We start from the raw sequence: 15,996 nt of genomic DNA, 5'->3' as shown, positions 1-15,996 counted from the left end.
AATTCATGGGAGGAGAGGACCATCCCTGGCTACTGGCTGTGATGGCTATGATTTGCCTCTACAATTGGAGGCATCAATGATTCCGCATTCCAGTTCCTGAAACCACAGGAGGGGAGAGGGCTCTTGTGTTCATATTCTGCTCCCTGGTTTCCCACGGGCATCTGGTTGGCCACTGTGGGAACAGGATGCTAGACTAGGTAGACTGTGATGGCCTGAGACTCAGGCTCGGACTCAGAGCCAGAGGAGTCTCAGTCTGCACCAGATCCTTTGCCTTAGGCGGCATCTGAACCTAGTGTGGGACTTGATTCTGAAGAGCCCCAGTCTGCGCAGGTTCCCCTGCAACAAGCACCAACTGGGCCGAGTCAGGGGCCTGAGCCTGCCCTGGATCCAGATGCAGGGATTACCTCATTGCCTTCAACTGGGCCATCACTTACAGCTGCTCCACTACTAGTTGGGTCAGGAGAGGCTGAGGCGGCCTCTGGGTCTAGTAACCCACCGACATCTCCCAAGCTGCAGAGACTGAGGTCTGAGAGAAGGAGAGACCTGAGTACTCGCAGGAGGAGTGCTTGCCTTCAGGCAAGACAGGGAGGTGAGTCACCGGGGGATCAAGACCAGCCATTACCCCAACAGAGATAAAAGGCTGCTGGACTCTGCCCCAACATTGCTGTTTGCCAGAACCTGCCTGTGATCCTGTGCCTGACCTTGCTTGGTTTCCTGCCTCGTGTCCTGCCTTGGTCCTGTCGTACGGACTCCTCGCAGAACCCTTGGATTCGGGACCAGACCTGGACCATGTTACTCGGGTTACCCCCAGGCCCAGCACATGGGCCCTTGGCCTGATCCTGCAGACTCTTCTTATGTTTCATGCAGGATGGTGTTTATGGCTCTCCGTTTCCTGCAGGGTCCAAACCTTTTGTGCCCATCCTGTTCCCTGAATCACTGCCTTTTGATGTCAGCATTCCATACTCTGCTTATACAGATGAGGCTTAGTGAACTTCAACATTCGTAGAGAAAGACCCCTGGTGACGTTTTGTTAATAACAGCTGACTGACAAAGAAATGGGCAGGGGGAGCTAGATCACCTCCACGTAAATATTTCAAGCGATTTGCAGATATTTAAAATTCTTAACTGGACTCCTCTCGCTAACAAAAATAGACAGAGGCTGCACCGTTCTATGAACGTCTAGAATTATATAAGGATCGTAAGGAGACGGTTATCTTAGCTGGCAGCCTGAACAGTGAGTTCCTGGGCTTCTGTTGTTTTAAGTTCCCAAGTTGCCTCTGCAGTTTTACTTCTGGAAATTACTCAGGTTGTTCCTTAGGCTTCAGTATATAACCAGGGCTGTTATAATAATGACAGAGCTTTTGCAACCTTTGCTGAAGCCTGGTGGTAAGGATGAGGAAGAAATTTGATCGAGTTGCATTTAAAGGCAAAACTATTGAATTCCAAAACAATTTCATGAACTGGAGCACCCAGCAGGATGAAAACCCACCTCCTCCAGCTGATTGACAGGTGGACTCCATTTGTGGAAGATGACCTCATGCATCAAACTGGATCCCCTGACAAGCTAGAAGTTCCCTTATGGGCCTGAGGCTGTCCCACAGGCAAGCGGTTCCTCATCCTCATCTCTTAAACACACACAAACACACGCATAGCTGTTTTGGAGTTTCTACAGGGTGTTTGGGGCTGAAAAATGGCCACCGCAGTTTTGTTCAAGAATTACTCTCCATCAAAGGCACCAGCCTTTTGTTCGAAGAAACCTGCCTGAAAGGGGCAGGAAGGGGGGAAGGCGGGAAGTCGATAACACAATGCTACGTTTGGAAAGAAAAAAGAGGACTGGAGCACTTTAGACTAAATGTGAGGAATGGAAATAGGTCAGTAATTATTTAAATGCACTGATACGTCCTTTTGCAGTTGGGCCGACTGCTATAACTCCAGGCCTTGGGCGAATGAGTGGTAATTTAGCAGCAAAAAGAGACATATTAACAATGTCTGCCATAGTTTCCAGAGTAATTGAAGCGGCAGTTTACCGAAATCAATGTTACATAGTTAGTAAGTGCTGGGGCTTTTGTTCATTTTAACCAATCACAGGGGATTATGGATTTCCACCCCAGTATCCCCCCTTCCTCTGAGTAAGCAAACAATAGCATATCTGCTCCTGTTACCCAGGAGAGATAGATTAAGATCTCTCTGTGTTTCCTTTGAATGTGTGTTAGATGAGTATCGCTCTCCAGGATTTTGAACGTGCAGAAGGATAAATGACTAACTGTGCAAACCATATTTCTAACCCTACAACGACACAGAGGACTCTCTCCACAGATTACACAGCAAGAGGCCCAGGGTTTTCTCCCAACTACCCAACGGGGCACCACAGCCTGTGGCAAGCCTAAAATATGACTGCCTGAGGAAAAATATAAGATGATGCCTCCCTCTCCATTCTGCAAGATAAAGTGGATAGAGAAAAGCTTTTTTTCCTTCCTCTCCCATTAACAGTAGAGCTCAAGGGCATGCAGTGAAGCTGAATGTTGGAAGATTCGGGACAGACAAATGAAAGTTGGAACTCCCTGCCACTGGAGGCAATGATGGTCACCAACTTGGATGGCTTTAAAAGAGGAGGAGACAAATTCCAGGAGGAGAGGGCTATTGATGGCTACTGTCATGGACTGGCTAGATGCAGAGGACTGGTGGGAGGCTACAGTTGGGGAATCCCCAAGGGAAACCTCAGGGGAAGAAGGCTCAGAGCCTGGGGATTGGTGGTGGGACGACAATGAGTGGGCAGACGGAGAAGAGGGAGCAGACTAGGAAGAGGTGGTGTTGGAAGCTGAAGAGGCAACGGGGTTTAGTGAGCAGGGAGAGGCTGTGGCAGAGAGCAGTCCAGACTCAGAGGTCGAAGAGGGGGCAGGAGACACGGAGATGAGGCAGGCAGCTGAAGAAGCCAGGGAGTCTTCCCCCTCCTGCTGCAGCCAGCTCATCCAGTCTCCCAGAACCCACAAAGAAATAAAGAGAGCAGAAAATGCAGTCTCCCAGTTGCTTGGGGAAAACCCTGCAAAAGAGGGGACTTGGGGAAAGCAGGGACCTTCAGTTCTCACAACTGCCTCATTGTGCAAGACCTACTAGAAAGAGTTGCTGGGATCACTAGGCCTGCGCTGTCTGGGTATCTTTGAATAAAGAGTTAAATTCACAGGCATCGTGTTTTTTATCGCTGACCTAGACCCGACTCCGACTCTTGAAGGCTCCTGTCATCTTGAAACTTCCACCATCAGCAACCCTTCCTCCTGGTTGCATTAGGACAGTATTCTTCAGCCTTTGTTCTCCAGACGTTGCAAGACCAAATTCCAATTATCCCAGACCTTTGGCTAAGCTGGCTGAGGGTGATGGGAGTTGTAGTCCAAAAGGTTGAAGAACACTCCTCCATTTTGGGGGTACTGGACTAACTGCTTTTTGGCTTTTAACCTCCCAAAATTGCTTCCTTTAGTGAGCCTTTCATCTGGGCATTATGTAGCTTCATTCTGTAGCTGTTTGAAAAAGTCAGTGTGAGAATTTGTTCATGTTTCTCCTTTGGTTCCCCACCTCAGCCCTCTTTTGTATCTGTCTCAAAGCCATGATGATAAACAGGAAACTGCCGAAATGCTTTGGCAGAAAAGGCAATGCATAAATGTAGCAAAATAAATATATATATGTAATTCCCTCTAATGGCAAACTCAGTCGGTGAGTGCTGATTAGGATTTGTAGCCAAAATGGGGCCACTGAAAAACAAGAGGAAGTTATCGGCATGCTCAGGGAGATGTTGAGGCTGGTAGAAGTAATTTTTTTCAAAAAATGAAAAGAAAATATATCTAGTGAGACAAAAGAAGGAAAACCTAGCTCACTGAAGACTGAGCAAGCCAAACATGAGTACTGGGGTGTTGATAGTCAGTTTGGAAAATAAAAACAAGGAAATAGGAGGTGGTTGGAATGGCATAGCCTGGAAAAGGGGCTTGGCTGGCCAACTAGCAGGAACCCTGAAGCTGAATGTTCCTCCTAGGAGCTGAAGATATGTGCTCAGTAGCCATAAAAACAGGAAAGCAGGTGGTGAACGGAATGGAGTATTCTGGAAAAGGGCATGTCTGCCTGGCTAGGAGCTGAGGATACACCGCAGCATTTTGTTGCAGGTCCCACTTGTATTGGCTAGTCATTCTGATGCGCTCTTTTAACATCAAAGACATGGAAGACGCTCCCTCACCACCTCTCTTTCTCTCTCTCTCTCTTCTCAGCCAACAACATCTGTTTCTACGGCGAGTGCTCTTACTACTGCTCCACGGAGCATGCTCTTTGCGGGAAACCAGACCAGATCGAAGGCTCCCTCGCTGCCTTTCTTCCAGACCTGTCTTTGGCCAAAAGGAAAACCTGGAGGAATCCGTGGAGACGCTCTTACCACAAGCGCAAGAAAGCAGAGTGAGTCCTCCTCCCGTTTAGGCAAAAGGCTTCCTGGCACCCCAGCGGCTATTTTTGCTGGGCCGCTTATGAGCAGCAGGCAATTAGTTTTCCGTGGTTTCGTAGCCAGACTTTGATTCAAAACCTGCTGAGAATGACTGGCACGTTTCCATCGGCTTCAGTTGGCTCTCTTGAGGAGAGCAAAACCATAAACCATTCCAACCCATGTTCCCCCATCTGGACACCACTTTTATTTAATTCAATTAAGTGATCTTCTTCTTCCCCCTGCCGATGTCATCGTCTCCATAGGAGAGTCCGCTTGAAAAGCTTCAAAATCAAAGCTTCTGGACTCCATTGCAGCTGTACTGAATCACAAACTTAGGAAGATACCTTATACTGATTCAGATCATTGGTCCATCTACCTCTGTATTGTCTACACTGACTGGCAGCATCTCTCCAGGGTTTCAGGCAGGGATATTTCCCAGCTTTTCCTGGAGATGCCGGGGATTGAACCTGGGACCTTCTGTATGCAAAGCACGTGTTCTACCACTGAGCTGCAGCCTTTCCCCTTGCATTCTTTAGAACTGACAAAGAATCTGCCTCCTTCTACACCAACATGCAGCTGTACCAAAACGGAGATGTGAAAGGGAGAAATCTGTGTGTCCCCGCCCCGCACTGCTTTTTCTAGGTATTCTGTTTCTTCCTCCCAGATTTCTCCCCGTGCCACCCAGACATTCACATCTCTGTACACCTGCATTGTGGTGCAGAAGGACTTGACCAGATGCAGCTCTAATGAGTGCAAGCTTCAGTAAATTTATATCAAACAGCTGTGTCTTTCTAGGTGAAGTGGGGCCACAAGGCTAGTATTGGGGAAATTAGTAAACAGTTCACCTTTACTGGGGTTTCCAAGAGGAGCACCAATAGACACAGGTTTTAAGTGAAAACTTAGGCCTTTATTAATCCTAAAAAAAAAATCAGAAAGGGGTTGTTCTTTACTACTGCCAGGCATCACCTTTATACAGTGGTACCTCTGGATGTGGGTGGCACTGTGGTTTAAACCACAGAGCCTAGGGCTTGCCAATCAGAAGGTCAGCGGTTCGAATCCCCGCGATGGGGTAAGCTCCCGTTGCTCGGTCACGTCTCCTTCCAACCTAGCAGTTCAAAAGCACATCAAAGTGCAAGTAGATAAATAGGTACAGCTCTGGCGGGAAGGTAAATGGTGTTTCCGTGCACTGCTCTGGTTCTCCAGAAGCAGCTTAGTCATGCTGGCCACATGACCTGGAAGCTGTATGCCGGCTCCCTCGGCCAATAAAGCAAGATGAGCGCCGCAACCCCAGAGTCAGCCACGACTGTACCTAATGGTCAGGGGTCCCTTTACCTTTACCCTTTACCTTACACTGACATTAGTTTGCCCATCTTCCATGGAGCTGGAGTCAGGAAGCAAAGCACACCTCTGGTCGCGTATCCTTCAGGATGCAAATGCGACAAACCTGGAAGTATTTTTCTGGGTTTCGCCATGCATGCATGCGCAGAAGCGCTCTACTGTGCTGCGCGCATGTGCAGAGCAGGCACCTCCAGTTGCGAATTCCTCAGGATTCAACCGGAGCTCTGGAACGAAACCTGTGCACAACCAGAGGTACCACTGTATATATCCATCTACACAAGTGATTACCACTTAAACAATCAGACAGTTATCACAGCAGTTGTCTCCATCACAGTTAAACAGCTACAACACATTGTTGTCATTCTTAAACCACTCAGAGATCATTAGACCCTTCTGACTAGCCTACCCCAACCTTCTCATTTTAATATGTAAATACACATAACCATCTTTCAACGTCTTTCTTTGTTGTCCTCTAATAGTTCTGTATATTATATGTCAGCCAATGTCTGCTGTCAGTTATCTGTGTAGACATTTGGGGTCTCTTCTTGACCTAGGATTTAGTGTATTTACTTTGCTCAGCCAACCTCCTAGCGTTTGGTTCTTTGTGTCACATCTTCCCAGATCGTATTCTATCCCTTCCAGTTGGGGTAGGAACTATAAAAGAACCACAGCTTGCCTGTACGTCTCCTTAAGAGCAGCCTGTTTCTTAGTAAAGCTCATGTACAGATTTCAGACTGCAAAGTTCTGAATGCACAAAATGAATTTGGAGATGAAATAAAATGGGGACATTCTCCTACGCTACCTTACCAGCAGGTGGGTCGCTTGCTTACCTGGAGCAAGAGGTAAGCAGGGAGGTCAGTGTGGTGGAAAAGCAGGAGCAGGAGTGCTGGATTGGATCCTCCTTCCATTGTGTTTGCACCATGCTGACCTCCTCATCACTTCATCTGTCTCTCGGAAAGCAACAGCCTTCTGCCTGCTGGGAACCCAGTATAGTGACTCTGCCCCACCCAGGCAGCTGAGTCTGGTACCGAAGTCCCGAACCATCTTATATGTAATTGGAAGTGATCTTTTAGATTCCTGGCTATTTATAGAATAAATAGGCAAGTGCCATCCTGTCTAAAGTACATCCGTCTTCCTTTGACCTTTCATTACTTGAAGTCTGTGAGACGATGTCTCCAATATAACTATTTGCCAAACCCTAAAGTACCAAGTACTGTAGATTCTTGAACTTAATTCTCCTGCCTCAGTATTTAGCTATTGTCGCTCTCGCTGTGAAAAGATGACTAATCAGTTCCTTCTCCTTCAGATCTTGCTAAATAAATAAGTCTAAAACTGTTCCCTACACTACACTGGCTGTCAGCTTCTTGTAAGGGTGACTGTAATACACACACAAAGAGAGAGAGAGAGAAATAAAATTGGGACGCATGCCAGAAAGCCCTGAAGATTTTCTCCTGTTTATTTTGAACTCAAGGAGAAAGCTCCTGCTGACTTTAATATTGAAAAGATAAGAGCGGTGTGTTTTTCCATCTACATTCTCCTAACGCTGTTGCTTTTCCCAGGTGGGAAGTTGACCCGGACTATTGCGAAGAGGTCAAGCAAACACCGCCCTACGACAGGGGGACCAGAGTGCTGGATATAATGGACATGACCATTTTTGACTTCCTCATGGGTAGGTATCCTAGATCTCAAAATAAAAATGGCACCGTGTGAATCCCAACTCAGTCCTGCACATGTTAGCAGGCCTTTCGGACGGATGGAGCAAAAATTCATTTCATTTTTAAGCAAACACACACACACACAGCCTGCACTGATACATAGATTGGCATGTAATTATTCTTCTGATGTGCGGCCCCCTCAGTCGTGGGGCAACGGGCTTGCTGTGGAGGGAATCGTGCTCCATTTGGAGGAAGCGGCTCAAATGCAAAGTGCTTTCTCAGCAGAGGGGGAAATGTTCCTTTTCGACTCCTGAAGGAGCCTTTCCCCCTCTTCAGAGATGATCTTCCATAAATCATAGAATAGAATTATGGACTTGGAAGGGAGCCCACCAGACTGGTGTTTGCACACAACCTCCTCTCAACTGTGAAAGGTGCCAATCACCTGATATCATTATGGCGTCTTGTGATTGACAGGTGGGTGTTCCTGTGGGGGGCCGCGGAGTTAGGGATCCATTACCTATCCATAGTTCACTGTCATGTGTGAACGCAACCAAAGTTTGACGGAAATATTTGCAGCGTTGCTTTTCCAGGCTCCGAGCCATTTAATAAGTATTTTGTGTGCATTTGTGTTTATCCCTCCTGCGTTTTTTCCCCTTTTATAGGCAATATGGATCGCCATCATTACGAAACCTTTGAGAAGTTTGGGAATGAGACATTTATTATCCACTTAGACAACGGAAGAGGGTAATTGCTGGTGTTTCTTTCCCTTTTAAACCAATATATTTGTTTAATTTCCCCCAACATTTTTACCCACCTCCCCTCACAGAATCATCTGACACCATCTGCCCTGTGGGAAGGGTTCTGATGATTATTATTAATATTAAGTTACTTATTTGCCACTTTTTCCTTAAAAGCTGAGGTGTAAGGAGTCACAATAAATAAATAAGTCCACAACCAGTCACCTTATCATTCCTGCAGACCAGCGTATAAACTGGCCATGCCATAGATCTTGAGAAAGTTCTTGTCACTTTAAGAATTGCACAGAAGGGGAAACTCTGCTTACTACAGATTTCCCACAGCAAAAGCTGCCCTTAAAGCTACAGGGCCTTCTTAGATTTTTGCGCTGGCAAAAGGCCATAGCTCAGTGGTAGGGCATATACTTCGTATTCAGAGCATCTCCAATGAGTGCTGAGAAGGACTCATTTGCAGAGGAGGGCAACCAAGATGATAAAGGATATGGAAACCAAGACTTGGAAAGAATTCTTGGGGGTGTCAGACATGTTTAGCCAGGAGAAGAGAAGACTTAGAGTGCATGGGACAGATAGCTGTCTTCAAATATCTGAAGGGCTTTCACATAGAAGATGGAGCAAGCTTGTTTTCTGTTGCTCCAGAGGGCAGGACTCGAACCAGTGAATTCACATGACAAGAAAGCAGATTCCAACTAAACATCAGGAAGAACTTTCTGAGGGCAAGGACTGTTTGATTCCCTCAGAAGGTGGCCGACTCTTCTTCCTCACAGGCTTTTAAAACACACCTTGATGTTGTGCCCACAGAAGTGGTAGCTTATTCCAGCCACCCACCATCAGGGGGCATCATTGGAAAGAGGTGCAGTTTTCCAGACCCAGCACTGCATGCCTACGTTTATCCTGGTTAAACAAACTCCATTGCAAAACTGATGCCTCAAGATGCCCTCCTGACACGCTCTTCTCTTGTTTCTGTCTCTGTGATAGGTTTGGAAAATATTCCCACGACGAGCTATCCATCTTGGTGCCTTTAAATCAGTGCTGCAGGTATGCCTTCCCTTGTCAGTCGTGAGCCCGGTGGCAGCCTCATGGGGAATGATTTACGGGGGTGGGCAATGTCTCAAGAAACACTAAGTGTTTTGAGGATTGGTCTGTAGTGGCAGCAGTTATCTAAGGCACTGAAGAAACAACTGAACCTCCCTGAACAGCTGAGAGTGATAGAGACATGAACCACGTGCCCAAAAGCCATTTTGATTTCACCAGGGGGAAGTAGTTGTTGTTATTTATTAAATTTATATACAGTGGTACCTCGGGTCAAGAACTTAATTCATTCTGGAGGTCCGTTCTTAACCTGAAACCGTTCTTAACTTGAGGTACCACTTTAGCTAATGGGGCCTCCCGCTGCCGTGCGATTTCTGTTCTCATCCTGAGGTAAAGTTCTTAACCCGAGGTACTATTTCTGGGTTAGCAGAGTGTGTAACCTGAAGCATCTGTAACCCGAGGTACCACTGTACTGCCCTTTATCCACAGATCTCTCTTTTTTTAAAAAAAATCCTTATTAAACATTCAACATTAACTTACACAACAATACACAATAGTACAATATATACAAAGGTTAAACCACAGAGCCTAGGACTTGCCGATCAGAAGGTCGGCGGTTCAAATTCCTGTGACGGGGTGAGCTCCTGTTGTTCGGTCCCTGCTCCTGCCAACCTAGCAGTTTGAAAGCACGTCAAAGTGCAAGTAGATAAATAGGTACTGCTCCGGCGGGAAGGTAAATGGCGTTTCCGTGCGCTGCTCTGGTTCGCCAGAAGCGGCTTTGTCATGCTGGCCACATGACCCGGAAGCTGTACCTCGGCTCCCTCGGCCAATAAAGAGAGATGAGCGCCGCAACCCCAGAGTCGGTCACGACTGGACCTAATGGTCAGGGGTCCCTTTACCCTTTACCTTTTTACATACACATACTTTACAGAAAAAGAAAAGAAGAGAAGAGACGAAAAAGAAGAAAGTAAAAGATAAAAGATGAAATAAATAAAATAAACTTCTGATTATCCACAGATCTTAGGTTGGGTCATAACATAAAAATACAAGATAAAAAAATACATAATAGAAACAAAAACACTTAGGTAACCATCCTGTCAGTGCAGCATGGTTACTTAGCACCACATCAGATGCAAGCCATTGTTTCTATGTTTCAAGTCACCCCTAGAAATATCTGCTCAGGCGTCAAGTCACTGGGTAGGCCGTTCTCTCATATTTGGCCCCCTTCTAAGGTACAAGCCTATCCTACAGGGATACTAAAATGCCCTTAGCTGGAATAGAGATGTTGGCTCAAATAGCATGGCCAATAGTCTGTGTCGTCCAGGAACATCTAGAGGGGCCATAGGTTCCCAACCTAGAGTTATACTGACCAGAGAAAAATTGCAAAATAGGGCCTTTGTACATCGCTCCATCAAAGCAGCAAACTTGGCATGTACCCAATGATGGAGGAGGAGTTTTCACCCACCACGACAATCTAAACTTTGTCAGAGACTCGTGGCCCAGAGCATCTGTTGGGGGGAGAGAAGCACATTTGTGAAAGCCCCTCTTTCTCGCTGCCCTGTAGAAACTCATATCCATTTGGTATTTTGGAGCTGTTCCAGCTCCATGCCTAGTTTATCCTCCCCTCCCTCCCTCCTTACTCTTGCAGCGTCCCCCAATTTCCATTGTGTTGTCCTTCCTGGACCAGCCGTTAGAAAACCAAGGTGATGCCTACTGAGAAATGAAACAGCCCTTTGAGATCTCAGGTTACCTGATTCTTTCTGAGGGCACAAAATGTACCTTGGATTCAGTGCATTCCAGTCCCTGGAATTAGATGACTAGTACTTGACATTTAATTAAATCTGGCTTTTACAGAACAGAGCACAAGGGTGAGGAAGAAAGAGGGCCGTAAGCGAAGAATGTAAGAAAAACCCTGTTGGATGAAACCAAAGGTCCAGCATTTTGTTCCCACAGTGGTTAACCAGAGGCTTTCAGGAGAGCCACAAGCGGAGGCTGGAACACAAACAGCGCTTTCCTGCTGTTGCTCCTAAGCTGTTTAGTATTCAGTGGCATACAGCACAGGGCAGGGGCTTCCAAAACGGACCACCAGTGATCTGCAAGTTTCACTCCGGTGGTCCGTGACGTGTTCACAGTAAACACCCGAATTATTTTGAAATTGCGTTTTTATTGCTTCTTCTGTTTCTTCTATTGCATTTCACAGCATTGCAGCTTCAATTCTGCCGCATGCAAATTGCAACACAGCATAAGAAATAAGAGAAACCATAAAAATGCAATTAAAAATTGTGCGGCATCTGACAGAGGCAGAAAAATCATTAGGGCTATCAGCAGTTCTCAGAAATGTTTGGGTGACATTGACACAGAAGCTCTGGATCCCAGACTACGCTGGTGGCTTGGTTGCTCTCCAGAGACCACAACTGCCTCCAGCTGCCACTTCAAGGCTTCTGCTGCTTTCTGGGATCAGATCAGAATGGGGAAGCTTTTTCAGCCTCAAGCCTGTGTTCATTTTGTTGAATTAATTAAACTAAAGAGTTTTAATTGAATTTCAAATGAATGTGCAGCAGTTACAAGCTACCAATCTCTGCAGCCACAGCAGGCGCTGTGATTCTCCAGCCGTTTGACTTCACCCCTGGAGGTGCACGCCATTGTCCTTCGAGACAGACAGATGCCAACAAAACTTGCATTTTATTGTGTTGTGATCGTCCTTAGTGAGTCATACAGACCCCTGTTCTGAATGCAGTGGTACCTTGGTTCTCAAACTTAATCCGTTCCGGAAGTCCGTTCCAAAACCAAAGCGTTCCAAAACCAAGGCATGCTTTCTCATAGAAAGTAATGCAAAACAAATATTAATCCGTTCCAGATTTTTAAAAACAACCCCTAAAACAGCAATTTAACATGAATTTTACTATCTAACAAGACCATTGATCCATAAAATTAAAGCAATAATCAATGTACTGTACTATAAAATAAATAAGACAGTATTGCAGATGATAAAAAAATTCAAATTAATTATTTTGTTAACTGCACTGATGATAGTCATTGTTATCCATTTCCGCAGTCACACCATCAATCAGTAGCTGAACTGGGTTCCACACAGTCAGAAAAAGAAACTAACCGAAAAAGCCTCGCAAACAAAAACGCAAATAAATAGCAAAAACAAAAGTGCCAAACTTAATACATTCCGGAAGTCTGTTTGGCTTCTGAAATGTTTGAAAACCAAGGTGCAGCTTCTGATTAGTGCAGGTGCCCCAGAAGCAGTAGCTAAGAGACATTCAGCTTCCGAAAAACGTTCCAAAACCAGAACACTTACTTCCGGGTTTTCGACGTTTGGGAACCAAGGCATTTGAGAAGCAAGGTACCACTGTAATGTTTTTGTCAGGTAGGGTGGCCTGTAGGGAGGTGGCTTGAAAAACTTTGGGAACTGCTGCTCTAACCACTCCACCGCAATGCCTCTCTTCCCCTGCTACTGCCAGAGCCAGCAGCATGGGCAGAACTCCATGTGCCACTCACCGCGGCAAACCTTAAATGCGGTCCTTTTCCCTCACCTTCAGCTTGCCTCTTTCTTTCCTTAGAATACGGAAGTCCACCTACCTGCGGTTGCAGCTGTTAGCCAAGGAGGAATACAAGCTCAGCCACCTGATGGAAGAATCCTTACTGATGGACAAGATCGCACCCATCTTGTACAAGCTTCACCTGGAAGCAATGGACAGAAGGCTCCGGATAGTCCTCAAGGCCGTCAGTGACTGTATAGAGAAAGATGGCTACAGCAACGTCGTCGAAAATGACTTTGTCTCCGACGTGAACACGATGGCTACCAAGAGGTAGTGGAGATCGCAGGACCACCTTTTTATTGGTTCCGTGAAAGAAAGAACCGGAGCCGGGGAAGGAGGAACAGTCTTGCGAGGGACTGTGTATGCCGCTGTGTGAATTCAGTGAATTCAGAAATTGCGATAATAACCATTCTCAAAGTAGCTAAGGCGTTGACTCTGCAGAGGATTTAGCTCTGGGGCTTGGGTGCAACCAGATGGACCAATCTGGATGCCCCTTGGGGAATCTACAAGTTTTTGGCAGATGCGGCCTCCCAGTTGCCACGGCCTCCATGCAGTCCTGCTTCCCTTCAGCCCTAAATTATTTCTTCCCGTTGCCCGTGGCGGCGCAAGGGTTACACCTTGTGGGCGGAGCTTCTGGCAAGCCCCGCCTTGTGTGGTGTTGCTGTAGATCTTGCGATGTGGTTGTGGCCAAGCCTTCTCCAACCTATGCGCAGACACAAGACACACAGGCATGCGGGGCGCATGGGCGAAGCATACCAGCAATGTGGGGAAGGACTTGCAGGAAATTTTGAGGTGGGTAAAGGAATAGTTGTCTATCTCCGGATTAAGTGATTAGAAAAAGAAATGCACTCATTGCCACACTTTTAAAAAGAGCCGATCCCCAAAACGTGATTTGGAAAAATATTTTGAGAACATGAATTGCCTGGTGGCAAAATGCACTTCTTTCCTTTCCTTTTGAGCTTATCTTGTTTGTACAGAAAGCAGATCTTTATTTAATATTTTGTATTTATATATGGAAAAAGTTGTCCTTTTTGTTTTGTTTTGTTTTGTTTTAAAAAATGCAAGCCTGAGGGAGGGAAGGAGAAAGCAACCGCCTCATGTTCACAGCTCACGATTTACTGTCAAAGAAGGGCCATACAGAAATAATTCAACACTGTTTGCAACTATCCTGGGACTCTTTTCCACTTAAGAATCCCAAGCAGGGAGAGAATCGAACCATTATGTGCTCCCCAAGTTCAAAACTGCATGCGCATAGGAAATGCAACATGTCAAGGGGAAGGTTTGGCCTATCAATATTGTTCCTGGCATGCTAGCTTTCAAAGTGCAAAAGAATTGGCGACATGGAAAAAGCTTTCTCCTCCCCCTCCACACCCAGAGAGACTTATTTAAATGGTACAGTCTTATAGAAGAACATGCTTAGGAATCAAAGAATCAGAGAATTGCAGAGTTGGAAGGGACTCTGTGGATCATCTAGTCCAACCCCCTGCAATGCAGGAATCTCAACTAAAGCATCCATGACAGGTGGCCATCCAACCTCTGCTTAAAAACCTCCAAGGAAGGAGAGTCCACCACCTCCTGATGGAATCTGTTCCACTGTCAAACAGCTCTTCCTGTCAGATAGCTATTCCTGATGTCTCGTCGGAATCTCCTTGTGACTTGAATCCGTTAGTTTGGGTCCTACCGTCTGGAGCAGGAGAAAACAAGCTTGCTCCATCTTCCATATAAAGATGGCTATAACATCTCCTCTCAGTCTGCTCTTGACCAGGCTAAACATACCCAGTTGCCTCAACCATTCCTCATAAGGCTTGGTTTCCAGACCCTCATTCATCTTGGCCATCCCTCTTTGCACATGTTCCAGCTTTTTAAATTGTGGCGTCAGAACTGCACACAGTACTCTGGGTGTGGTCTGACCAAGGCAGACTAGAATGGTACTATTACTTACTTCTCTTGATGGGGAAGAAATTTGGTTCAGCTGATATTTGAAGGTGAACCTACTTACCGCAATGCTGCATGAACCAAAATGCAGCCATCTTTCGAAATTCTGCATTTTGCAGGGCAGTTCTCTAAGCAAGTGCAAAATGTGCAAAAAAAGTATGTATGCTCCCATAAAGCTTGGGTCAGAATGCACATATTAGTATATCATTTTGTTGGTCCAAATCGCTTGGGAAAAAATGTGCATTAAGTAAAATTGCAAACCAGAATGTGTCTACTAGGAAGAATTTGCACTAAGATGCTGGTGGATTTTCATGAGGACTTATTTTTTAAAAATTGCAAACTGATGTGGAAATGTGAAGAAATGAACTCAGCACTGGCAGAAATGAGAAATGAGGAGAAACCGAAATCGAGAGATCCGCCCATCCCTAGCTATGCCTTCTGCGTTTATTTCTCAATGTGCCATTAAGATTCTTGTGTTCGGGTTGTTTCCTTCACTTTATTTAAATTGCTTCCGCCCCAACCCCACCCATGTCTGCTCAGCGCTTCAAGGATGGAGACATCTCAGAAACTGTTTTCAAAGGCAGAAAGCCCCACTCGATAAACGGCAACCCGCCTAGACATAGTCAAAGCTCTACAGCAACATAGTCAAGAAGCGGATTTTGATAATTTGTGCATTGACAGGAATACTTGAATGTGGTTTTACAAAGTGATGTAAAAAAAGATATATGACAAATTGTACTATTTATCCATAAGGAAAAGTAGCGGCTCTTATCTTTCTAGACTGTCATAGCAGAGCAGCTGCTTTCCAGACTTTGCTTTTGATAGTTTTTGTGTAAATATATACATATACGAGTTTTAAAAAAACAACCTGAAGATGAAAAAAACAGACAAAAAAAAGGCTGCTTTTGGCAGTGATAGACTTACTTCTGCAGCAATTTTTTTTTTTTTTGGTGGATTTGTTTGCAATGTGGTCCCAGTGCAATAAAGATATGGCAAATGTGTAGCCAGAAAGTCTATGTGATGCTTATTTTGTCCATTTCAGCAGAACGAAATAAGGGAGAACGAAAACTCGGGAGAACGAACTCACTGTGTAGTAGGGCTTCCCCCCTCCAGATGTGGCTAGACCACAGCTCCCATCACCCCAGCCAACAACATCTGGAGAGCTCCAGCGTCTCCACCCTGCTGTATAATCAGAGAGATATCCCTATGGAAACAGGCTCTGAGCTGGCCCTGCCCAGCCCGTGTCCCCATTGGACAGGAAGGGCTTCCTGTTGGACTGG

The 15,996-nt window shown here is 45.8% G+C and overlaps 1 protein-coding gene across 2 annotated transcripts in view; it reads left to right on the top strand.

Annotated features, from left to right (window-relative positions):
* The window catches only part of FAM20C (FAM20C golgi associated secretory pathway kinase), a 98,277-nt gene extending 82,547 nt beyond the window's left edge, over positions 1-15,730 (top strand). The window contains exons 6-11 of one of the 2 annotated variants that reach the window (XR_008327471.1): positions 4,251-4,431; positions 7,354-7,463; positions 8,112-8,193; positions 9,180-9,239; positions 12,803-13,573; positions 13,610-15,730. Coding sequence is in view for 1 of the 2 variants with exons in the window: in XM_053364453.1 (XP_053220428.1) it covers positions 4,251-4,431; positions 7,354-7,463; positions 8,112-8,193; positions 9,180-9,239; positions 12,803-13,055 (686 nt within the window). In the remaining variant the exon portion in view is untranslated. Of the gene's footprint in view, positions 1-4,250; positions 4,432-7,353; positions 7,464-8,111; positions 8,194-9,179; positions 9,240-12,802 lie in introns of both variants that reach the window. The other variant, XM_053364453.1, reaches the window with a different exon arrangement.
* Positions 15,731-15,996: the final 266 nt, after the last annotated feature.

This window comes from Podarcis raffonei, chromosome 14, assembly GCF_027172205.1.
Source record: "Podarcis raffonei isolate rPodRaf1 chromosome 14, rPodRaf1.pri, whole genome shotgun sequence".
NCBI classification, from domain to species: domain Eukaryota; kingdom Metazoa; phylum Chordata; class Lepidosauria; order Squamata; family Lacertidae; genus Podarcis; species Podarcis raffonei.
This window is presented reverse-complemented; position numbering and strand designations above follow the sequence as displayed.